At 37.0% G+C, this 26,244-nt stretch overlaps 1 protein-coding gene across 5 annotated transcripts in view; it reads right to left on the bottom strand.

The window, feature by feature from the left end:
- The window catches only part of LOC131747429 (A disintegrin and metallopeptidase domain 3-like), a 90,776-nt gene that overhangs the window by 56,097 nt on the left and 8,435 nt on the right, over positions 1-26,244 (bottom strand). For 3 of the 5 annotated variants that reach the window (XM_067022796.1, XM_059049257.2, XM_067022794.1), the window contains exons 4-7: positions 23,827-23,905; positions 8,308-8,384; positions 7,666-7,843; positions 437-499 (exon numbers count right to left, since the gene is read on the bottom strand). In XM_067022796.1, coding sequence (XP_066878897.1) covers positions 437-499; positions 7,666-7,843; positions 8,308-8,384; positions 23,827-23,905 — 397 coding nt within the window. Of the gene's footprint in view, positions 1-436; positions 500-7,665; positions 7,844-8,307; positions 8,385-23,826; positions 23,906-25,628; positions 25,735-26,244 lie in introns of all 5 variants that reach the window. The other 2 variants (XM_067022795.1, XM_067022793.1) reach the window with 1 other exon arrangement.

Genomic DNA, 26,244 nt, shown 5'->3' on the forward strand with positions numbered 1-26,244 from the left:
CCATAATCAAATATGTTCCTATGAATTATTTTTCCTATTAAAAAAATCTTATAAAAGATAATATTTAATAAAAGGATCTTCAATTGAGTAATAAATGAAATAGCTTATTTTAAAGTGGAAATTGATTTAAGGAGAGTTTCATCACAATTTTGGGTGGATTATAACTAAGTCCCCTACTAGTTATAATCCAATAGATTACAGTGCAATACAATCCTCCCTTATATATGAAGTTTTACATTCTTTCCAATAAATATTGGTATTGATTCTCCCATGCCAATGGAAAGGCAATTGACAACATTTTTTATGTACTGCTATACTGAGATACACATTTTGAACAGAGTGACGTATATCTGCATTGCAAGTAAAGAGTCTTTTACATATCCCCTTTCAATTTAAATACAAAAAAGATACAATGAAATGTATCAATAATGCATACCAAGGCTTTATCCATAATGACTTGTATTTTCAGAACTGTTTTCAACAGCACACCAGAATTTTTCTGCAAAACAGAGAACATTAATTAAATAAAACATTAAAAAATTTTTACATTGTTTGTAATTACATTGTTTGTACATTATATAATTATATACATACACACACACACACACACACACACACACAGAGTTATAGATACACAGACAGAAAGATAGAGAGATATAGGTAGATAGTTTGGTGGTAGATACATATACAAATACATAGGGCTATAGATATTAGAGAAATAAGAGGATTGATGCCCACTGAGTAAATAAGCTGGTGAGATTCTGTATGAAAATTTTAGGAACAAATCAGCTTTCACCTTATATTCTTCAGAATTAGAATCCTCAAAAAAGTTACTGAAATGAGGGAGAATCCTTGTTCCTTCCTCTGAAAACCTTCCTCTTGGTCCCTCACCCTAACCTTCAAGCTAAACAAATTCCCATCAACTTTCCCCCTAAAGTTACCTCTCTTTTATCATCATTTTTGTACTTGTAATTATTTATATTAACTTTATTGTGGCCTACCCTCAATAAAATGCATCTATTTTAAGAATACAGTTACATGAACTGGTAGCAATATTTACACCCATGCAACCATTTCCATCACTAAAATAAATAATGTTTCCATCACCCTCTTCCAAGTTAATAGCCTACAAGTCTCAAGGCACCCAGTGATCTGCTTTCTCTCAAGATAGGTTACACTAACTTACCCTAGAATTTCACATAAATGGAATCATATGGCATGTCTTCTTCTATATCTGGCTTCTTTCACTCAGCACACATCTGTGTTGCTGTGATTATTAGTGATCCATTTGTTTTTATTGCTACGAAGTGTGCCATTTTAGAAACACAAAACAGTTTGCTTATACATTTAACTGTTGATGATCCTTTGGATTATTTAATCATCTTAGCTATTGTAAATATAGTGGCTATGAATATCCATGTACAGGTCTTTGGGCAGTTATAGTCTTTCATTCTTTATTGGTTGATTACTTAGAATGGGAAAACCTGATCCGCATGATACTTGTATATGTGTAAAGTAGTACAAAAGTTCCAGATTACTTTCTAAAGTAGTTTGATCATTCTGCTTTTTCTCCAAGAACCAGTAAGAATGTCAATTGCTCCACATTCTTGCCTGTATTTGGTATTGTCAATCTTTTGCATTGCATGCATTCTTGTCAGTCTGTACCGAGATCTCACTGAGGTTTTAATTCACAGTTCTTGGGTGATCAATGATGTTGAACATCTCTACACAGGCTCGTGGCTCATTAATGTGGTTTCTCCAAGTCCCCTACTAGAAATTTTATGTTTAGCCTTGACTATGCTCTAATTCATGTGTTTGGAATAAGGGTCAATTCCCATTTTATTCCACGTGGAAATCCAATCTTCTTGCATCTTTTGATGAAGAGATCATTCTTTACTTTTCAAAGGCCTTAGCACCTTTGTGGATAATAATTTGGGCAAGAGCACGTGGGTCTACTTCTCATCTATTGTGCTCCACTGTCCTATACGGCTACCCTTATATCAAAAGCACGATATGTTTCTCCACAGCAGGGGTCAGCAAATGACGGCCCATAGTATAACCACCTGTTTGTAAAAAAATATTTTATTGGAACACAGCCACCCCCGATTGTTTATAGTTTGTTTATGCTGATTTCATGCTGCAAAGGGTGAGTGAAGTAGCTGCAACAGAACATATGCCCCACAAGCCTGAAATATTTACTATCTGGCTGCTTAAGAAAAAGCAATGGAAGTCCTTCACCTTTTTCTTTTTTTTCAATTTTCAAAACACTTTGACTCTTCTAGGTATTTGCATCTCCTTATGAATTTGAGAATCAATTTCTACAAAATGTCTTCTGGAATTTTGATTGGGATTACACTGAATCTACAGATCACTTTGGGAAAAACGAATATCTTACCTTTCTTTTTCCCTGTGACTTTGCTAGACTCTCTTAATTAGTTCAGATTGCCTTAACGGAGATTCTTTAGGACTTTCTATGTAGATAGTTAGATCACTAAAGAAATAGGGTTATTTTTCCTTTCAAAAATTTATACCCTTTATTATTATTCTTTTGCTATTGCACTACCTAAGAACTCTAGTAAAATGTTGACTAGAAGTAGTGAAGGCAAACAACCTTGCATTATCCCTAATCTCCGGGGTGGTTTTCTTCAGTTTGGGGCTATAACAACTATGTATTTCTGACATTTCTAGAGGCTGGAAACTTCAAGATCAAGACACCAGGAGATGTGATGGCTGGTGACACCACTCTTCCTACTTTGCAGATCTCCTGTACGCTCATGTGATGGAGAGCAGAGAGAGGGATCCCGTGCCTCTTCCTTTTTGTATAAGAGCAATTAATCCCACCATGAGGGCCCCACCCTCATACATAATCTAACCCTAATTACTTTCCAAAGGCTTCAACTCCTAATACCATCCTATTGAAAGTTAAGGCTTCAAAATATGAATTTTGGGGGAATACAAGCCTGCAGTCCATAACAGGAGCAAAGCATTCAGTCATTTACATTCTTTACGTTAGCTGTGGATGCTAATAGATGATCTTTATGAGATCAAGGAAGTTTTCTATTCCTACTATTTACCATGAATGTGTACTTAACGTTGCCAAATGGTATTTCTGAAACTAATGCCATGATTCTGTGGTTTTCTACCAAAATCTGTTAAATTCATTCAATTCCTGTTTTCTTTACTGACTTATGTAATATTGTCTCAAAGTCTTTGAAAATGCACACGTTTTTGGAGTATAATGGCAACTTGACTGTATAACAAATTGCTGGGATATTGTGTACCCCCCCAGAGAAGCCATTTTCTCTACTCCCTAGTTAGACATTCTTGACTATTTTACAAGCACTACATTTTGGCAAAGGCTAATTCCAGTCTGAGTTTTTCTACCTTGGCGGGTGACTTTCTTTGAGGCCAAGATGCCTATAGCATTATTCATTATTTATTGATAAAGTCCAAAATACACTGTGTCTTAGTGTCACCAGTTTTCATAAGGATTCCTTGTAATTTGAAAATTCTCAAGATCGGGACTTCTTTATTTCAACAGAGTTTTCTTCCTTCATAAGTTGGAAAATTTTGTTTGTGATTTTATTCATGAATGACAATATTGATTCTCCTGAATTTCCATTAGCAATCTTTCACACTCTATTAGTCAGGGTTCCCCAGAGAAACAGAACCAATAGAATATATGTGTATATTTACACATTTCATATACTTATTATAATTAGATGTATTGCAAAGAATTGGCTCATATGGTTATGGAGGCTGGCTGGTTAGTGGGATGGAGGCGTGGAGAGAGTTGATGCTCCAGTTCCAGGTGGAGAGCTGTCGGCTAGAGAGTCCTGTCTTACTCAGGGGAAGTTACATCCCTTTCTTATATTCAGGACTTCAACCTATTGGATGAGGTCTACCCACATTATGGAGGACCATCTGCTTTACACAAACTCCACAGACATAGTTCTTGATCTTATCAAAAACACCCTCACAGAAACACCCAGAAAATCTGACTAACCATCTGGGCACTGTGGCCCAGGGAAGTTGACACAAAATTAGCCATTACACAGTTTTGGTTTTCTCTGCCATCATTTTTATGTCATTGCTTTCCCTATTTCTTTAACCCTGACTATAACATCACCTTGGGGTTTTAGCACAGTGTCTACTCGGTTATTCACTCATTCTATTGTCAATGTCTTTCGTTTTAAAAATGACTTTATTTTTCTCTTACATTTATTTCTTGAGCACTTCCAGGATCTTTAAACAGACTGTGTAAGGGTAGACATGTGAGTGCTAGAGAATGTTATCTCTGGGGCTGTATTATTTAGGTTAGAATTTTAAAGCTGTAACTTACTGGAGGATTTCCTAGGATAATGATTTAAACTCTCTAGGTTTCTGCTTCCTATCTGAAGAGAGGGACAACGGTCCTCACTCTCAGAACTGTAGAAAGAACTGGAAAGACAGGGTATACTGTAAAGCTCTTAGAACAATAGGTGGCACCTGTGAGGGAGACCATGAATATATAACAACATCAATATGTTATTTTAAACTCACTTTGGGTCCTGTATATGTCTTATATGTTATAGTTATATTCATTCTCATGCCCCACGTTTATTCCTTTTGGAGTCTTCTTCTTTTGGAATACATTCATTTCTTTTGTGTCAAACTTTTGTTGAACAAATGGTGGGGACAGGTGACTTATACTATAATTCAGCAGTCCCCAACCTTTTTGGCACCAGGGACCGGTTTCATGGAAGACAAGCTTTCCATGGACTGGGGTGTGGGGATGGTTTCAGATGATTCAAGCACATTGCATTTATTGTGCACTTTATTTCTGTTATTATTCCTTTGTAATATATAATGAAATAATCGTACAACTCACTAGAATGGAGGAGCAGCTGTAAATACAGATGGAGCTTCGCTCACTCGCTGCTCACCTCCTCCTGCTGTGCGGCCCCATTCCTAAAAGGCCATGGACCAGTAATGGTCCGTGGCCTGGCAGTTGCTATACTTGCTTTATAAGAAATGGCCAATTATCCAAGAATGATGTTTGCTCCTTCTCCAAGAGAGAAGTCTGTGAGAGATAGCTGTCCAGGGCCAGCAGCATCAAGGAGGGGATAATATAGACACTCTTTTCCCTTAACTCCTGCCTAGATTCAAAAACTAGTGGGGGACAGTTTGGGGTCCCGTGTTGAAGCTAGAAAGGGAAAAAACCAGCAGTTCCCTCCACCTTGGTCTTTGCCTGAGCAAAGCACGTATGTGATGTTAAACGACTGACAGTCGGGAATTGGTTGCTTCAAAATCTAGTGGTATTTGACCTAATAGTGGTTCTCAAGAAGAATACAGTTTGAGGAAGCTTACATAGTTGTTCCACCTTTTGATCTGATTGAAAGTTCACTGTATTTGGCAACTACCCCTTATGAATTTGGTTGTGATTGTGGCTGGCTATTATTTTCATTCGGGATGAGATTAGAGTCTGTTTTTTTTAAAGTGTGGTTTGTTTTACACATTAGGAAGGACATTCACAATAGGGAGGAAAGAAATGGCTTCAACCAAAAAAATCTTAATTTTATAGTTCTGACTGGGTATAGAATTATAGGCTGGAAATCACTTTTCCTCCTTTTAAGTAACTGTTGTATTGCCTTTCAACCTCCAATATTGCTGCTAGGTAAGACCATGCCATTCTGCATCTTCTTTATATATAAGAAACCAGATTTTTTAAAATATTGGTCCAGAACCTCCACTTAAATCATTCTGAGAATTTTTCTTGGATTGTTTTGTGATTTATTCAACTCAATTTTCTATGTGTATTTGGACCAGAACTCTGAGTGCATCACCCATATTGTTATTTTAATTGACTTTCTTATCTCTCAGATTTTCCTGTCATTTTTGTTTATATTTTAGTTTTTGTGTGATTTCTGGAATTTTACCTTGTGAACTTTCTTTTGAGTTTTTACATAGCTTCAGCATGCTTTTACCTTCCAAGAACTGTTATCTGCTGAGTGTTATTTTTAAAATAGCACTCTGTTCTTATTTTGTGGTGTAATATTTTCTCCTACCTCTCTGAGGATATTGTCATTTTGTTTTCTTCACTCTCTCTATTCCTTGGTACCTCGGGCTTTAGCACTTTGAATTTTTCCATGTCTCTATCTACCATATTCAATTGTTCCATCATATGTCTAGTGCCCCTTCGTATTAGGCATTGAGCATCTGACAGCTTATTCCAACATTTATGACCACATATGGAGCTTATGGCCTGCTGTCTTCACAGAGAGTAAATTGTCTGGGTTGTCTGCTGGGAAAAACCCTGCTGTCAACGTGGTTAGTTTTGATTCTTTCGGGTGGTTTCATTCCCTCCTGGATTCTAGTGAACAGCTTGGATGGTATAAACCTGTTTCCCAATATCTAGTGTGCCAAGTTTAATTTACAACAGAAACAATCGATGAGGAGGGGAAATCAGGTCTTATACATATTTATACAACTTATTTTCAACCACTTCTCCTCCTAGGCCCACCCTTGATATCATTTCCTAAGGTATCCGGACTTGCAGTTCAAAAACATTTGAGTAGTTCTGTAGTGTGTATCAAGTTTCCTATAGCCTATCCCAATTGCCAGTTAAGGATTCAGCGTTTTAGTGGCTAAATCAGCTGTCTATCTGCTATTCAACTTCCAATGTTATTACTATTCTTCTGTTTGTGTGTGTATGTTAACGCCATGTTAAAAACTCCTTTTCGCTTTAGTGGGGTTTAAGGAAGGGGCAGGTTAATGCATGTGTCCAATATGTTTTTAACACGTAAGCCCTTTATGTATTTTGTTTCTTCTGCTTTTCACCGGTTATCATGAAGGCATTCACTTTGATTATGAGTTTATTTGTTTTCCTCTCATAAATGTCAAAACAAGCCTAAAATATAAGATGTTATTTTATTTTTCTCTCTCTCTTTAAAATATCTGTTATATTGAAGATACTCACTTTGTCTATTTGTGCTTGGGAAAACATGTTTCTCTAAAGCTACAGATTTGAGCCTATCAAATTCAGGGTGAAAAGCAATCATTTAATTCACAAACATGTCAGTACCCATTCTTTCTATTCATTCCTGCAGTGATATCCCCGGCTTCCTCTAGGTTCTGAACTTTTAGTCTCTTTTATTTCATTATTGCATTTTGTTTTGTATCCAAACTTTACATAATTAGTTCCAGTTACCTTGCTTTACTACATTAGAAACTAGAGAGAGCAAATGTTAATAGCAGTAGTGACACTTATCGATCACTTATTTTTCCCATACTATGCTAAGTCATTTTCAACTAGAAATTTATGGAATCTTTAAAATATCTGTGTGAGTTAGGGATTATTTTTATTATTGGATTTTTACAGATGAGAACATTTAAACACAGAAGGATGATGTTACTCGGCCAAATTCTTGTGGCTAGAGCCTGACCAACTTGAACTTCAAGCTAAGGCAGCTGGAACTGTATGCTGTCTCTGTCTCTTCCCATGCCTCTCTTATTGCTGATTCACTGGAGGGGGATGGGAATATTATTTAAATAAATACCTTGCAAGAGAAGGTTTTATTATCATCAACATCAGTTTAAATTTGTTTTCCAAATGTAACAAATTTCGACGTGAATATGTTTATCAAAAGTTGCACAAATGAAGATCCCATAAAAGGGGTTACTTACTTCTGATTTCACAAGAATTTTGTAGGAATGATCTGCCAATTGGGTTGTAGAATTATTTTTTGCTATGGGGGGGAAATCAATTTCATTATCCTTTATCTGATAAAGCATATGCTCATATGTAGCTGAAGATTCCAATGGTTGAATTCCATAACTGACATTCTCCAACTGCAATAACCCCCTGAATATTTAAATACATAAAAAGAAATTAAAAACATAGATTTCTCAACGATAAACATAAATCAATATTAAGTGAAAACATTATATAGAAATTTGAAGTGGCCTTTTTCATCTAATATCTAAGAATCATCCCATCTTCCTTGGATTAACATTTAAACCCAATTTTCTACCTTCTTCTATCTATGACAGCATTTAGGAGTCACTGCAATTCTAGTGTGGCTCAGTAATGTGGATATTTCTTATACTAGGGGCAGCTTTTTCTGCATAAGTTTTATAACTGCAAGCCTGGGAGAGAGACAAAGTAAATAGGGAAAATGATAAGACAAGCTGGCCAAGATAGCAGATGAGAAGACACATAATGAAAGTGTCTATTTTCTGTGTCTTCCATCTACCCTTTGAGAAGATTCTAAAAGTAAAAGGGTACACAAGATTTCAGTCATGCACATCTCTGGAATATGCCATTACCTGAGTCCGGAGCAGGTGCTAAGTGTCACAACCGAATTTGCAATCTCTGTGGCATATCCTTGATAAAAGCAATGGCCCTAAACAGGAGTAATATAAAGATACATTTGTAATGATTAGAACACAAAGTGTTTGGTTTTATCCTTACTTCCTGGACATCACCAAACATTCACAATTAGGCATTCCATAGTATTACTGACCAGATATTCCACTTCCTTCTTATCTACCTACAATCTTTTCCACTTGACCCTATTCTGCCTATAAATAATCACAACTCCTATCCTCCCCCATATGATTTTTTGCTATAATTCTAAATTTTTGATAAACAACTTTCTGATCTGCATCTTGTCTTTCTCAGCCCCATTTCTTGAATATATAGTCTATGAATTCTACCTCAGTGTAATTAACAGCATTACTTTGACTTCCACTGCGAACATTTCATTTGTTTTTTCTAAGTTAGCCCAAAATATCTTAACTGACATTTCCTCACTATTTTCTCTCTAATATCTCACCACGTTGATCATCCTTAGTTCAAACTCTCCTCTCAATGGACTTTCACAACATTAGTCTTCCCAGCTTCTCCCCGGATGTTTTCTTTCAGTGACTATTCCCTTCTCTTCCCTAAGAAATCTGTTGATATCTAGAATCAGTCCTGTTCCACTGCTAATCCTGGGCTATGAAAACATTAGTATCATCACATTCTCTTGTATGAAAGTGTTTATATGTCATTAGCGCCCAGACTTACATCTCCATCAGTAACCATTCACTCGTCTCAATACTAGGATTACCTCCTATGTCCCACCCATGGACAGTGGCAGAGCATGCCCTGCTCCACACCAGGCAGCAGCAGTAGCCATTTCTGCCTTCACTGGTGCCAGCAAACTATGCCACAAGCCTTCACGAAGATGTAGAATGCAAACCAGGTCCCAACCCTTTAACCAGCAGAAGAGAGCATCTCAGTTTCTGCAGCTCCTGGCCTTGTACCCGATAAGATTAAATGATCCTCATGAGATAATTCTCAAAACCCCCAACTCTAAGCAGCAAAAAGTGACTGAGATAAAAAATTTCCCCACTCAGGGGCACTAGCAGAGGCGGAGTGAGAAGCATACCAATATCTAGTGGCTGGGAAACTGCCAGAGGACATACTCTCTCTTCCATGGGTCCTTCATCACCCAGCATCACCTAGCAATACAAGGTGGCCCAGGAAAGAACCTTTTCCTGCAATGGGCTGCACCAGCAGAAAGCCAGTGAGCTCCAGCAGAGCCAGAAGAATGAAACGAAACAGAATAATATTGAAAGCCCCAAGAAAGCTAAATGGTCACTGGAACAACAGACCACACTAAATCTGAACTTAAACTGGCTGACAGACTTCAACAATAGAAGATTTCAATGTCAAAGATACAATAGAAAACTACACACTATACCAAGAACCAAGAATATCACAACATAATGGGAGAAGACCACCCAGTGATGCCAATATTGAGATGAGTCACATGTATCTGGAACTATCGGATGGATTTTAAAGCAGCTGTGATAATAACGGTTCAATGCACAATCAAAAATTACCCTGAAACAACTGAAAGAACAGAAAATATCAGAAAAGAAATAGAAACCATTAAAAAGAACAAATAAACATATTAGAAGTGAAAAATATAATAAACAAACAAACAAAACAATGCATACTGGATAGGCTCAAAACTAGAGTGGAGATGACAAGGGATAGAATCAATGAACTTGAGAAAGATCAATAGAATTCACTCAATATATAAAACCCAGAAAAATGAGTTAAGAAAATGAATAGAGCCTCAAGGACATGTGGAACATTCCCCAAAGTTTTAAAATACATGTCAGAATCCAATAAGGAGAACAGAAAGAATGTAGAGCAGAAAAAAATTCAAAGAAATAAAGGCTGAATGCTGGTCGGAAAGAAGTTGTTTTAGAAAACCCTGGACCTTCCATCTCCCAACAAATACACCAAGTGAGTAGCAATTCATGGACCAATTTCCTTTGCGAGAAATCAGGAATTAATTGACAGGCTCATGCACACCTTTAGAGGATGCAAAATCAGATGCTCCAAAGCCAGAGGGAGATTTGGGGTGCCCTTTCACCAGAGACTCTACCCCAGAGTACTGCCATAAGATCACGAAGAGACCCTATAGCTCCCAGATTCACCCAGGGGACGAGAGGGTGTTGTTCAAGCATCCAGTGTCCTGCTGTTTCCGAGGGGAACGAACACCCAAGGAACAGTGTCACCAGACCCAGGTCTCTGATTGGTTCAGGGCAGTCTAGCCACCCAAACCACAGTGGAGGTGGTGGCTTGATTCCCTCCCCAGCTTGCCCAAACTCAACACAGAGTGAGGGGATGAAAAATCCCACCTCTCTGCTTCCCCTGGGGAGGTAATAGTGGATCGACTGAAGGCAGTGCTCCCACGTCACCGGTACTGCCCCAAGAGCCAGCACTTGTCTCACCAATCCTGGAGCACTGATGGCTCGCCCGCAGTCTAGCTGTCGGAGGGAGAACAGAGGCGGCAGCTTGGGATGACAGACAACAATGATCGTCCCTCCTGCCCAGCAGAAACAGAGCAGGAAAAACCACAGCGGCTTGCTTCTACCTGGAGAGAGAAACTGCTGGTAGAGGACCCCCAAGTCATTGCAAATCACTGGCCAGGCTGATCTGTGGGCATTTCCTTCTGCACATGGCCAGTCATGAAGACTGGGTGATGTGAATGCTTTGTCTAATGAGCAGACACCAAAACAAAGTGTCGAGTGAAATGTGGAATGAGGAAAAGATATTTTGAACAAAGGAACAAGACATAGACTGAAACTGACACTAGTGAAATGACATTAAATAATCTGCCTAATGAAAAATTTAAAATAACTCCCATAAAGATGCTCAATGAAGTCGGGAGAACAATGCATGAACCAAGTGAGAAATTCAAAAAAGAGATACAAAGTATTAAAAGTACCAAACAGGAATCGTGGAACTGTCAAATAATAACTGAACTGAAAAAATTCACCAGAAGGGTTCAACAGCAGATTAGATCAAGCAGGAGAAAGTCTTAACTAACTCAAAGACGGTTCAAAGGAGCAAAAAGAAGACAGTGAAAAAGTGATAAAATCTTACAGGACCGATGGAACACAAACAAAAGGAACAATACACAAAGTATGGGAGTCCCAGGAGGAAAAGAGGGAGCAAGAAAGAATGATTATGTGAAGGAGTGGAGATGTTAGCTAACACAATGACAGTAATCATATTGTAATATGTAAATGAATCAAATCAACACATTGTACACCTTAAACCTATACATACACTGTTATATGTCGATTGTATTTCAGTTAAAAAACCCAGAAGCACTTTCAATACATATTGGCTGAAAACTTTCCAAACTTACAGAAGGAAATTGATATCCATGCCAAGAAGATCAAAAATCACCAAATAAAATGTCCCTAAAGAAATCCACACTGAGATATATTGCAATCGAAATGTCAAAAGTCAAAAGTAGAGAGGGAATTTTGAGAGCAACAGAAGAAAAGCCACTTATGTGTAATGAAACACCCTTAAGACTTCCAGTGGATTTTTTGGCAGAAACCTTGCAAGCCAGAAGAGACTGAGCTGATATATTCAAAGTGTTGAGAGAGGAAAAAAAAAGTCGACTAAATATCTTATATACTGCAAAACTACAGAAATGAAAACGGGACTTCTGGTTTCTGGTTCTCCATGTCAGAAGGTTGGACGTTGCCATTCCATCCTGACAAGAGCTTATAGTAATGAAAACAGTATAGTATTGACAATTAAGCAGAGAGAAAAATGGAACAGAATTGAGAGCCCAGAAACCAATCCAAACAAATAACATCAAATAATCTTTGACAAGGGTGCCAAGAACACAGACTGATGAAAGGATAGTCTCTTCAATAAAAGGTGTTATAAAAACTGGGTATTGAAATGCAAAATAGTGACATTGCACCCCTATCTTATACCACTTATAAATATTAACTAGAAATGAATTAAATACTTAAATATGATGTGAAAATATCAAAATAAATAGCCTAAAAGAACCATAACATTCTTGGCAATGATTTTTTGGATTTGAGATCAAAAGCTCAGGCAACAAAAGCAAAAAGTTTTAAATAGAACTGCATCAAACTATTGATAAACAGCTGCTGCACCACAAAGGAGAGACAACCTATGGAGTGGGAGAAAATATGTAGAAACCATATCTCTGATATGGAGTTTATCAAAATTATATAAGGAATTTGTATAACTCAGTAGCAGAAAAACAAATAATCCAATTACACAATGGGCAAAGGACGTGAAAAGTTAGCTTTCCAAAAGAAGATAAACAAATTGCCAACAGGTATATGAAAAGGTGCTCAACATCGAAATCAGCAAAAAATACAAATCAACCCACAATGAGATGTCACCTCACACCTGTCAGGATGTGTTTTATCAAAAAGAGCAGCAATAACAAACGTTGCTATTTGTTTGGACGTGGAGAAAAAGGAACCCTTGCACATTGTTGGAGGGAATATACGTTGGTGTAGCCATTATGGGAAACAATATGGAGGTTTCTCAAAAACTTAAAAATAGAACAACCAAATGATACAGCAATCCCACTTCTGCATATATATCCAAAAGGATGGAAATTGCTATTTCCAAGTGTCTCCTGCACGCCCATGTTCATTGCAGCTTTATTTACGATTCCCTAGATATAGAAACAATCTAAGTGTCCAAGAGTGAATGAGTGGATAAAGAAAATGTAAGATATATGTCCCATATGTGAGACAACCAATGACATATGATATACATCACACATATGAATGAATATTATTCACCCATGTGTGAGAAGGATTACTCTGGAGAACATTATACTAAGTGAACATAGCCAGACAGAGAAATAGAAACATTTTATGATCTCACTTACTTGTGGAATCTTACAACAAAAAGGTAAATTCCTTGAAACAGAAGAGAATGATGGTTACCAGGGGCTGGAAGTTTGGGGAGATAAGGAGATGCTGTCAAAGGGTACAAGCCTTCACTTACAAGATGAACAAGCTCTGGCAATCTAATATACAGCATGGCGACTATAGTTAACATAGTTATATACAGTGTTATACACTTGAAATTTGCTAAGAGAGTCAACCTTAAGTGTTCTTACCACAAAAAAGGTCACCATATGAGGTGATATATGTGTTAATAAACCTGATTGCGGTGATCATTTTACAGAGAATAAAAATGTGAATTACTCATGTTGTATTTTAGATATATAAAAACTTATTTGTAAATGTCACCTAGTAATGCTAAAAAATAAAAAAGAAATATTAAAAATTTTAAGAATTGAAGCATCAATGAGGTAGGAATGGTCGAAATCTAGAACACTGACAACAGATGCTGGCAAGTTTGTGGAGCAACAGAACACTCATTCATTGCTGGTGGGAATGCAAAATGGTAGAGATAGCCAGGTGAAGACAGCCTGGGGATATTTCACAAAACTAAACATACTCTTACCGTCCAATCCAGCCAGCAATCACACTCCTTGGTATCTACCCAAAGGAGCTGAAAACTTAAACCCACACAAAAACCCTGCAAATGTACGTTTTATAGCAACTTTTCCAACACTGTCGAAAATTGGAAGCAACCAAGATGTCTTTAAGTAGGTGAATGGATTCATAAACTATAGTGCATCCAAACCATGGATTATTATTCAGTGGGAAAAAGAAATCAGCTATTAAGCCACGACAATACACGGAGGAACCTTGAATGCACATTACTAAGTGAAATAAACCAACCTGAACGGCTGCATGTCGTATGATTGCAACGACACAACAATTTGGAAAAGGCAAAACTATGGAGAAAGTTAAACGTTGCCCAGGGTTACAGTGGCAATGAACGATGAATACGCTGAACACAGAGGATTTTGAGGGCACTTAAAATACTCTCTGTGATACTATAGTGATGGATACATGTCATTATACGTTTGTGCAAGCCCACAGAATACAAAAGACCAAAAATGAACTGAAATGTGAACCATGCACTTTGGGTGATTATAGGGTGCCCACATAAGCTCCTCAACTGTAAGAAATCTACCACTGTGCTTGGGGGAGTTTATTAAACACAGGAGCTGTCCATATATGGCTCCAGAGGTTATTTGGAAAACTCTGTACCATTGTCTTAATTTTGCTGGTAACCTAAAACTAAACTGAAAAACAAATCTTAAGAAATGGAGAGATAAAGACTTTTTCAGACAAAAGCTGAAGTATTTCTCACTACTATATCTACATTATAAGAAATACAAATAAGAATTCATCACTTTGAAATGAAAGGGTGCTATAGAGTAACACAAGAGCAAAAGAAAGAATGAAAATCAATGGTAAAGGTAAATGCATAGGAAATTTCAAATACTATATTACTGTATTGGTATTGGTAGTGAATAAATCACTTTTAATTCAAATATAAAGTTAAGAGACAATATTATATAAAAATAACTGTAACTAAAATCATGTTAAAAGTTACACAATATGAAATAATGTAAACTGTGACACCAATAACATAAAATGTATGAGGGGGAGTAGTAAAATTGTAGACTTTTTGTATGTTATTGAGGTTTTTCTCAGCTTAAAGTACACTGTTATGGCTAATATTTCATGTAAGGTCCATGGAAACCAAAATGAAAATATCAATAAAGGTTACATAACAGAAAAAGACAAAGAAATCAATACACATGGAACCAAAACAAAACAAAACAAATCAGTGAAACATAAGAAAAGACAGCAAGAGAGGAAAAGACAGACAAAAGAACTACAATCAATCAATCAATCAAACAAGTAACAAAAAGGCATTAGTAAATAACTTCCCTATCAATAATCACTTCAAATGTAAATGTTTAGACGCCACAAACAAAAGATGTCAAGTGGCTGAAAGTGGGGGGGACAGGTTTCAACTCTATACGGTCTGCAGGAATTTCACTTTAAATTGAAGGACATATAGCAGCTGAAGGTAAAGGGATGGAAAATATATATTCCAAACAAATGGCAACTGAAAAGAGAGCAGGTGTTTAATAGGGAAGAACACGTCTGACTCCATATTAGCTCTGTTCCTTTTACTTTAACCTTTGTGCTCTGTTTCCTGGGCTTAGTCATGCTGGCTCTGCACCTTTTGTAAAACAATGTTGCCTATGCTTGAAATGTACAGGACAGCCTGACCCTGACCTGACCTGAACAGAGAATAACATTTGTCTTGTTTGAGGTTTACAGGAACATCATGACCTGACCTGCATGGACCATGACCAAGTTAAATTATTCTTGCAATTCAAGAATGGTTCAATATTCAAAAATCAATAAGATAAAACACATTAAAAGGACAAAGAGTCAAAATTACATGATCATCTCAATATATGTAGAGAAAGAATTTGTCAAATTTCAGCATCATAAGAAAAACTCTCAGTAAACTAGGAATAGAATGAAATCAGCACAACCTAATAAAGGCCAGATATGAGAAGCCCACAGCTAACAACATATTCAACAGTGAAACCTGAAAACTTTTCCTCTAAGATCAGGAACAAGGCAAGGACACCCAGCCTTACCAATTCTATTCAATCTTGGATGGTACATAGAGCAAGTAGATAAAGGAAGAGAAAAAAATTAAAAGGCATCCAAAATGGAAAGAAAGAAGTAAAAATATCTTTGTTTGCAGATGACATGATCTCATGGATAGCAAAACCTAGAGACTCCACAAACACCCTCAAAGTTTTAGAACCAAAAAGTTCCATAATATTGCAAAATATATAATCAACATTCAATAATGAGTAGCATTTCTCTACTAACAGAACTATTTGTAAGGAAAGGGAAATTAAGAAAACAAATCCATTGACAAGATCACACACACACACAAAATACCTACAAACAAATTTAACCAGGGAGGTGGGAAACTTGTACTCTGAAAACTACAACATATTTATGAAAGAAATTAGATAAGACACAAACAAAGAAGACATCCAAGTGGCCAATAGGTAGATCACTAGTTACCAGAAAAATGCAAATTAACACCAAAATGTTATTTTTGTGAGATATCACCTCACGACTGTTAGGATGGCTATTATCATGTGAACAAATGACAAAGAGTGCTGTTGAGGGTGTGGGAAACTGGAACTGTTGTACTCTGTCACTGGGAAGAGCGTATGAAACTGTTGCTATAGAATATAGTAAAAATGAAAAACAGAACTTCCCTGTGATCCAGCAATGTCACTTCTGGGCAGTTACGCCAAAGAACTGCCACAGGAGCTGCAGGAGATATTGACACTGCTATGCTTACTGCAGCACTATCCGCAATAGCCAAGATGTGAATAAAATCTAAGTGGCCATCCACAGAAGAGTGGATAAGAAAATGTGGTATATATGTATTCTATGGAATACTAGATAGCCTTAAAAAAGAAGTAAGTTATGCAATATGTGACAACATGATTCACCTTGAGGACATTATGATAAGTGAAATAGACCCATCACAGAAAGACCCTCAAAGTTTTAGAACTAACAAGTTCCATAATATTGCAGAATATATAATCAACATTCAATAATGAGTAGCATTTCTCTACTAACAGAGAACTATTTGTAAGGAAAGGGAAATTAAGAAAACAAATCCATTGACAAGATCACACACACACACATACCGCATGACTCCATTTCTATGAAGTAATTAAATGTCAAATGCATACCACCCAAAAGTGAAATGGTGTTTGCCAGGGGCTTGGCCAGGGGGAAATAATGAGGTACTATTTAATGGGCATAAAGTTTCAGTTAAGCAAGATGAATAATAAGCTCCAGGACCTTCTGTAAAACATACTGATGTCAACAGTAAGGTAATGTATGCTTAAAATTTGTTAAGAGAGTAGAACTCATATTAAATATTTTTACCACCTTAAATTAAAAAAATTATATATATATATATATGTATGTATATAAATTCAGAAAAAAGTCAACAGAAATCCTCACAAAATTGATGAAAGACATAAACATTTAGATTCTGGAAACTGATCAAACCAGAAATAGAATGGGTCCAAAGTCATTTGCAACAAGAAAGATCATGAATAAACTGAAAATTAAAATATCTTCAAAGAAACCAGACGGAAATGTCATATAACCTGTAGAAGAACACCAGTTTGAATGACAGTACATTTCTCACCTGAAAGTCATGAAGTCTCAAAGGAAGTACAAGAGCAATTCTCAAATGTTGACAAGAACTTTACTGTCAAACATGAATTCTACATCTGGCAAATTTATCCTTTAAGGATGAAGGAAAGAGAAAGACTTTCTCGGACAGAGGAAAACTAACAGATTTAGTCTACAACACACATACCCTAAGATAATGGCAAAAAGAAACTCCAAGAAACAAAGGTAATACATCACAAAAAGGCTTGGGTAGTCTTAAAGAACTGGGACAAATAGAGTGGTTTAAAATACGGGTAAATATAATGAACTATCCCTTTCCCTCATGAGTTTCTGAAATCATATTTGGTAGTTGAAACAACAATCATACAATATCATGTTATGTTTAATGTATGGAGAGGAATATTTGAGCAATTATATTTGTAAAGTACAGAGGATAAAGGATCCTAAATGGAAGTAGGGTTTCAGGGTTTCACTTGAAGAAGTAAAAAGTCCACAACAGTAGACTAGGTTCTATATGTTTATTGTAATACCTCAAGCAAAAGCTAAGAAAAGTGTAACAGGGAAAAATCTACTGACACTATAAATAAATCATGATGTAATCTTTAAAATGTTCATGTAATCCAGAAGAAGAAAACAAGAGAAGAAAAAAGAAATGAGTAGCACAGAAGAAAAAAAAAAAAACGGAAGAAAATATAGCAGACAAAAGCCCTAACATATCAACCACTACTTTAAATGTAAATAGTCTGAAAACACCAAATACTGAGTCCCAAGGCAGATGGAGGAAACAAAAAAATCAAACAAACAAAAGCACACCTTATGACCCAACTAAATAGTCTCTACAAGAAACTCACTTCAAACATAAATTTTTTTCCACTTCCAGTGATTTTATTTTTTTACTTAATTTTTATTTTATATTGGGGTATAGTTGATTTACAAGGTGGTGTCAGTTTCAGGTGTACAGCAAAGTGTTTCAGTTACAGACATAAATTTTTAGGTAGATTGAAATAAAAAGAATGGAAAATACATCATGCAAATATTGATAAAAATCATATCAGAGAAAGTGAACTTAATTGCAAAGAAATCTACAAGGGAGAAAGAGAGTCACTACGTGATCATAAAAGTATCCACTTATCAAGAAGCAGAGCAATCCTAAATGTATAGGCATCAAACAACAGAACTTCCAAATATGTGAAGCAAACCCTGGTACAGCTGAAAGAGAAAGACAAAAACCACAACAGTAAAGGAGGAATTCAACACGCTCCAATCGGTTATTGCTAGTACTAGACCAAAAATCAGCAAAATATAGAACTGAACCGCAGCATCAATCAACCTGATCTCCATGACATTTATGGACCACTCCGCCCAAGAACAACAGAATACACATTTTTTTTTTCAAGTATCCAAGGACATTCACCTACAAGCACAATATATTGGCTCATGACGCAAACATTCACAAATTAAAAACAAATTGAAATTATACAAGTTATATGCTCTGACCAAAGCAAAATCAAACTAAAATTCAACAGACAACAGAAAAAAAAAAAAAAAAAAAACCCTCTAAACACTTGTAAAGTAAATAACAGACTTTAAAAAAACAAACAGGAAGCCTTAAAGGAAATTTTTAAAATACATATATCTGTAACGAACATGAAAACTCACCATATTGTGGCGAGATACAACTAAGCAGTGTCGAGAGGGAAATTTTAGTACTAAAATGCTTACGGTAGAAAAAGGAATGGTCACGTATTGATAGTATAAGCTTTTTCCTCAACAAATTAGAAAAAGAAGAGCAAAATAAACCCAAAGCAAGGTATAAGGGAGAAAAGAATGAGAGCAAAACACTACAAAATTGAAAATAAGAAAACAGTAAAGAAAATCAGAGCAAGAAAAAGCTGGTTCTTTGACATGTGCAATAAACTGAAAAATCTCTAGCAAGACTGATAAAGAAGGGATGACATACATCATCAGTGTCGGAAGTGAACCAGCATATCACTACAGCTGCTGTAGCCATTAAAAGAAAATACATGCCAAAATGCCACTGAGATGAGAGACCAATTACTTAAACACACACCACCAAAGCCATACATAGGAAACAGATAAAATATTTCTATAACCATTAAATAAATTGAATTGGCAATTTAAAAGCTCCCACATACACACTCACACACACACACACACACACACACACACACACAAAATCCCCAGGCCCAGTGATTTCACCGGAGAATTTTACTAAGCATCTTAAGCATTAACAAGTATTTCATACAATGTCTTCCAGAAAAACAAAAGAAGAGGTCATCTTTCTCAGTGTATTTAATGAGGCCAGTATTACTCTACTCCAAAAATTAGACAAAGTCAGTACAAAAAAAGAAAAATCACAGATCTATATTTCTCAGGAACTTTGACCAAAAAAATCCTCAAGAAATTATTAGCACATCAAAGCCAGGCATGAATAAAAGAATCATACACCAGGACCAAGCTGTGGGGTTTTTAGGTTTGAAAGGTATTTTCTAGGTATTGTTTCAATATTTGAAAATCAGTCAGTGCAATCCGCTATATCAACAGACTAAAAAAGAAAAATCATATGATCATATCAGCGGATGCAGAAAAGGCAACCGACACAGTTAAATACACACCTTCCCTTCACGGAGCAGAAAAACAAACAAATTCTTAGCAATCTAAAAATAGTGAATTTCCATAACTTTATAAAGAGTATATTTTTTAAAAACCCTTACATCTAACGTTATCCTTATGGTGAATGACCGAATACTTTATCCCTACAACTGGGAAAATTGTGAGGATGTCTGCCATCAGTATGGTTATCTGACAGAGTACCGGTAGTTGTAACAAGCACAGTAAGGTAAAGCAAAGAGATAAAAAGTATACAGATTGAAAAGGAAGAAAACAGAAGGCCATATTTGTAAAAGACCTGACTATGGAAAAATTCTCAAGGAATCTATCAGAAAAAAAACCCAACGAACCCTCATAGAATTAATATGTGACTTCATCAAGGTTGTACGGATATAGGATCGACACAAGCAAATGAGAGTTGTATTTCTAGATAACAAACACGTGTAAACTGAAATGAAAATTAAGTACCATTGACAACTGCTCCAAAGAAAATGAAATACTTTGGTATAAACCTAAAAACATATCCACAGGATCTGAATGCTAAAATTACAAAATGCTAACGAATGACATTTAAAAAAAGACCAAACAAATGGAGAGTCTTACCGCATTCATGGTTGGAAGAATCAACAGAATAAAGAGGCCTATTCTCCCCAAATTCATCTGTAGGTTTAACAGTGTCTATCACGATGCTAGTAAGGTTGTTTGCACACAGAGGATAGTTTAGTTGGAAACTTATATTAAAAAGAAAAATATCTAGAAAAGTGTAAAAATCTTGAACAAGAATAAAGCGGGAGGAATCACTCTAGTCAACATAAATGCTGAATATGCAGGCAAACTGAAGAAGACAGCAGGATACTGGCAGGAGAGTCGCATGGAAGAACTATACAGAATAAAGAACCCAGGAATATATCCGCATCAATATGACCCCGCCCCCGACTTTTTGACAAAGGTGCAAAAGCAACTCAATGCAGAATAAACAACCCTTTCTAGAAATAGTGTTGGAACAATTCCACATCCCCGGCCAAGTGAGTGAACCTTGATCCAAATCTCACACTTCATACAAATCACCTCAGGTGAACTCACCATTAAATTGTAAATAAAACTATAACACTTAGAAAAGAAAAACACACAGAATCTTCAGGAACTCTAGGGCAACATAGATTTCTTAGGTTTGAGAGCCAAATTACCATTCATAAAGGAAAAGCTGATAAATTAACTCTCATCAAAAAGGAGAATGAAAGGACAAATTACAGACTGGGAGCAAACATCTGCAAACCGCATATCTGGTAAAGGACCTGTAATTCGAATATATAAACTCAAAGGTCAGTAGTGAAAAACCAACCAACGAGAAAAGTCCAATGAGAAAATGGGCAAAAGACATTAACAGATATTTCACAAAAAGTGACAGACAAGCTCACGAAACTATAGTCAACATCATTAGTCATCAGAGTAATGCCAGTCAAAATTATATGAGATAAAGTACACATCTATCACAATGGCTACAATAAACTTGTAAAATTTAAATAGCAAACAAAATGGCATGGATGCAGATACTCTTTTCTCTCTCATTCACTGCCAGCAGAAAGTTAAAATGGTACAGCCACTCTGGAGAAAAGACTGGTAATTTCTGTCAAAAATGAATATACACTCACCATATGATCTGGCAATGATATTCCTGGGTATGTATCCCAAAGAAATAAAACTGCACACCTACACAATAATTGTACATGAACGTTTACAGAAGCATTCTTTTCAATCATTTAAAGATCGGAAGAGCCAAACTATCTCTCAGTTGGTGAAGTATGTGAATAACTAAACCTGGTGTTTCTTTGTGGAAAGTGGTTGTTGAGGAATTCAGCTTTTAAAAATAGATTTCAAGGGACTGAGATTTTCTATTACTTCTCTCAATCTTGGTAAGTTGTACTTTTCAAGGAAGCTGTCCATTTCATCTAACTCATCAAATTTATTGGCATAAAGCTGTTATAATTCTCCAAGATATCATTTTATCTTCTGTATGATGAACAATATCTCCTTTCACCCCTAAATATTGGTGGAATTTGTTTCTGATCTAGATAAGTCTTACTGGGGGTTATTAATTTTATTAGTCCTTTGAAACAACTAAATTCAGAGTTTTAAGGTTTCCATTCTTTCTCCTTTTCGTCTCTCATTGATTTCTGAACTTATCGCGTTCTTTCCTTCCTCGGCTGTGGCTTAACCCCTTACAGAGCATCACAGTTTGTGTCGGAAGGCAATTAATTTCACGGTAACCCTCCATAATCGTCTCCGCGCTGGGTTTTAGGCTTTGAGGTGGGGAATGGGGGTGACAAAAGAGTGTCTCTTACTCTAGAGCTTGATCCTTCCTTCAGACACTCAGCCTTTCTGTCTCAGCTGAACGTCTGGGGTTCTGGCAAGGTCACTCTACACTGCCTGCGCTGAAAAACCAACATCTCCCAACACTGTTCTGTCAGTATTCTCTCCATTTCACTCTCGACCCTTCCACCACAAATGCTGTCTAATCCTCAGGCAGGGAACAAAGGACAATTTCCCTGCTCTGAAAAAGTGTACATCAACACATAGTCCCTTTTTATCTCTGGTCCTGGGTCCTGCAAGTTCCAGCTGCTTCAGCAGCCCAAACCATTAAAAACTCTTAAAATCCAAATTCTTTTTTTTTTTTTTTGCGGTACGCGGGCCTCTCACTGTTGTGGCCTCTCCCGTTGCGGAGCACAGGCTCCGGACGCACAGGCTCAGCGGCCATGGCTCACAGGCTTAGTTGCTCCGCGGCATGTGGGATCTTCCCGGACCAGGGCACGAACCCGTGTCCCCTGCATCGGCAGGCGGATTCTCAACCACTGCGCCACCAGGGAAGCCCGAAAATCCAAATTCTTAAAGAGTCCTGTTTGCTTCCACCCTTGTGCTATAGTTAAGACGTTATTCCCAGTCAGAGGGCCAAGTTCAGTGTGAGATTCGCCTTCCATGCTTTCCTTCTGTCAGAGAGATTTCCTGATTTTTTTTTTTTTGTAATTGTCAAATGTCTGAAAACAAGTGTTTCATGGATTTTGTCCTGCTTTCTACTTGCAGATGGTGAGAACGACAAATGTTGTACGAGTTACCGTATTTTAAATTTCATTCTCTCTCAATTGCAACACAGCAACAGAATCTGACCAATCACTAGCATTTGCCTCTTCGCCATCATCTATCCTGGCAAAATACGTATCTTAGACTAAAGCCAACTTTCTCACATACTTTTAAGCATTTCTTGACTCTTACCTGCATTTGGGGATAGCATTCAAATTCCTGTGTTTTTCATGTAAACGTTTTCAGATTCTACACCCAAACTGCTTTTGCAACTTCACTTTCCTGTGCACTTTCTGTAAAGTAGTCTCCCCTGTTCTCTCCACTGCTCAGGTCCTATGGTACCTCCATCAAAACTCCTCCCTGTGTTCAGTGGCTTCTTAGTGCCTTTCCCCACTTTTTTTCCCTCTCAAACTCCTACGCCTACTTCCAAAGAGTGTAAATGACCTTTTCAGGTAAGTAATTCCTGAGTTCCAAATTTTAAAGGTAGTCATTCTATTCTATATGCTTTCAGAGCAACTGCCACATTACGTGCGGGTTTGTGATCAATCTGTTTGCCCAGTAATTCAGCCGAGTATAAAGCATTCTTCTTCTTCCCACCAATGGCACCTTCACCACATAATAATAAAAATCTATACAACATAAAGTAAAACTTACCTTTACAAATGAAGAAGCTGGATACAATATCCCAGACTTGTTGTATGAATATACCAGGAAATGAGAGTCTAAAAATGACCTAATTCAACCAAAATAAGAATACTTCGTTGTAATAATAGCATTAGTAAAAGTGACTTCCAGAGTCATGAAATGAAACAAATTTACATTTCATTTTATAAGCTCAAATACGCAAAAATTCAATGGGCTCATCTCTCCGTTATCTAGCTTTCTTTCTGATAGCGCATTATGTATATAAGAGAAAGCAAGAACCAGGATGGCCGGATACCAGTGTGGGCGCTGGAATGACACAGATTGCTGTCTAGTAAACCCCAGGACTTCCAGATTCCCTCAACAAAGTTTTCTTTTATAGATTCAACCATCAATACAGCTCATGGCGTAAATCTCTTAGTTAAAATTTGCTAATAAGTAGCAATGGATTGATAAAAAAACAAACGAACGAAAATACGTGCTTATTTCATTAGCTTGTTTCCGTGAAGTTATGCTGTGCTACAAAGCATCCTCCAAATTCCCAGTGCCTTAAAATTACAATGAATGTTCTTCACAAGGTTACTGCGGGTTCAGCTCCACATCGCCTTCATTCTGGAACCTAAGAAACGGCACGGCCCCTCCACGGAACATGCTTTTCTCGTAGCAGGAGAAAAATTGTAGAAGCATACGATAGATCTTAAAGCCTTTGTTTAGAAGCGGGGTTCTAGTCTTTTGCTCAAACTTCATACGTTATTTCTATAGAAAAACGTGACATAAACAGGGTATGGAACTAAAATCTTCTCACAAGGAGGAGGGTGATTATCATGGAACAATCTAACATCGTTATTTACTGTAGGGATGAGACAGTCTGCGACCCGGGACCCTTTACTGGAGCGCTTGGACTGGACACACGTCTCCCTGAGCAACAGAAGACAGAGGGACGCTAAGGGACTCAAACTAACTGCCTGCGTGTGCAGTCTGGGTAATTATGAACAATAAGACACACAAAGGCCACAAACCGACTGCCACCCCGGAGGTGCCAGAAGCAAAAGCAGGGTACTTACTGCGCCTGATCCCTGCACACAGCACCACCAGGAGAGTGGGGAGACCACCAATCTGCCCCTACCTTCACCCCATTTAAGGATCCAGCCCTCCTTCCTCGGAGAGTGAGCCAGGGAACCTGTCACTTGTTTTCGCTCCCTCCTGCTGCAGCACGAGGCTCAACAGAGCCTTGCCTGAATTCCTTCTCTGGCCACTTATCAATTTCTATTGATTAAAGAGTCCAAGGACCCTAGTCCATAACAGTGACACTGGATTTCTCATGGATTCCAAACATCAAGAAGGTTTGAAGGCCAGAATGGAAGAGAAACTAGAGCGTTAACAGAGTACGTTTTTCACCACTACTTTTCTTATCGCCTTCATGTCCTCTCATTCTTTTTAAAAAATTTTTTAGTGAAGTCTAGTTGACTTGCAATGTTGTGTTAGTTTCAGGTGTACAGCAAAGTGATTCAGCCATATGTATATATATATTTATATATGCACATACACATACATATATATTCTTTTTCAGATTATTTTATCATACTAAGAAAAGTTAAGGTGGACAAAGACAAATATCCTGTGATATCACTTATATGTAGAATCTAAAAAAATGATACAAATGATCTCCTTTACAAAACAGAAATAGACTCACAGACACAGAAAACAAACTTATGGTTACCAAAGGGGAAAAAGGGGGTGAGGGATAAATTAGGAGTTTGGACTAAACAGATACACACGACTGTATGTAAAACAGATGAGCAACAAGGACTTACTGTATAGCACAGGGAACTATATTCAATATCCTGTAACAATCTATTTCCTCTCCTTCTTGAAAACTTTTCCTTTTCTTCAATTCAAATAACAAAACCAGAGAGGTTCCTGGAGAAAAACTGGTATCTGTCAGTTTATATTCCACATATATTCAAGGAAAAACTCTGCATGGCCTGGGTTGGTTTAGGTGCAAGTATCTAGAACGTGAATTCTGGAATAAGGGCAGAGCCACCTTTTAATAACTGTAAGCATCTAAATGGAGGTGGTGGCAGTGCGAATCCAGAAGTAGTTCCCAGGAAAAAGAAATTAGAGATTAAAAACCTTAACAGGTATTCGACAAGCATTATTAAAAGGATAAAAATTTTGTTTGCGAGTTTATTCATCCTGGGCCCTTTTTTCAAAGGCATACTTTTGGCTTCTGTATGAAACAACAAAACAGTCTGCCTTAAGCAGCGACATAACAAAAATACAAATGAGCACTGAAAGAAAAACAATGTCCAATGAAAGGAAAATGAACAATAAAGAGCAGGCAAAACTTAAAAGTTAGTTCCGAATGAAGTAGCATTGATGAACAAAATAATCTTAATTTCAAGAGAAATTAATAAGCATTCCAAGGAG

The sequence above is a fragment of the Kogia breviceps genome, chromosome 20 (genome assembly GCF_026419965.1).
Source record: "Kogia breviceps isolate mKogBre1 chromosome 20, mKogBre1 haplotype 1, whole genome shotgun sequence".
In the NCBI taxonomy this organism is placed as follows: Eukaryota; Metazoa; Chordata; class Mammalia; order Artiodactyla; family Physeteridae; genus Kogia; species Kogia breviceps.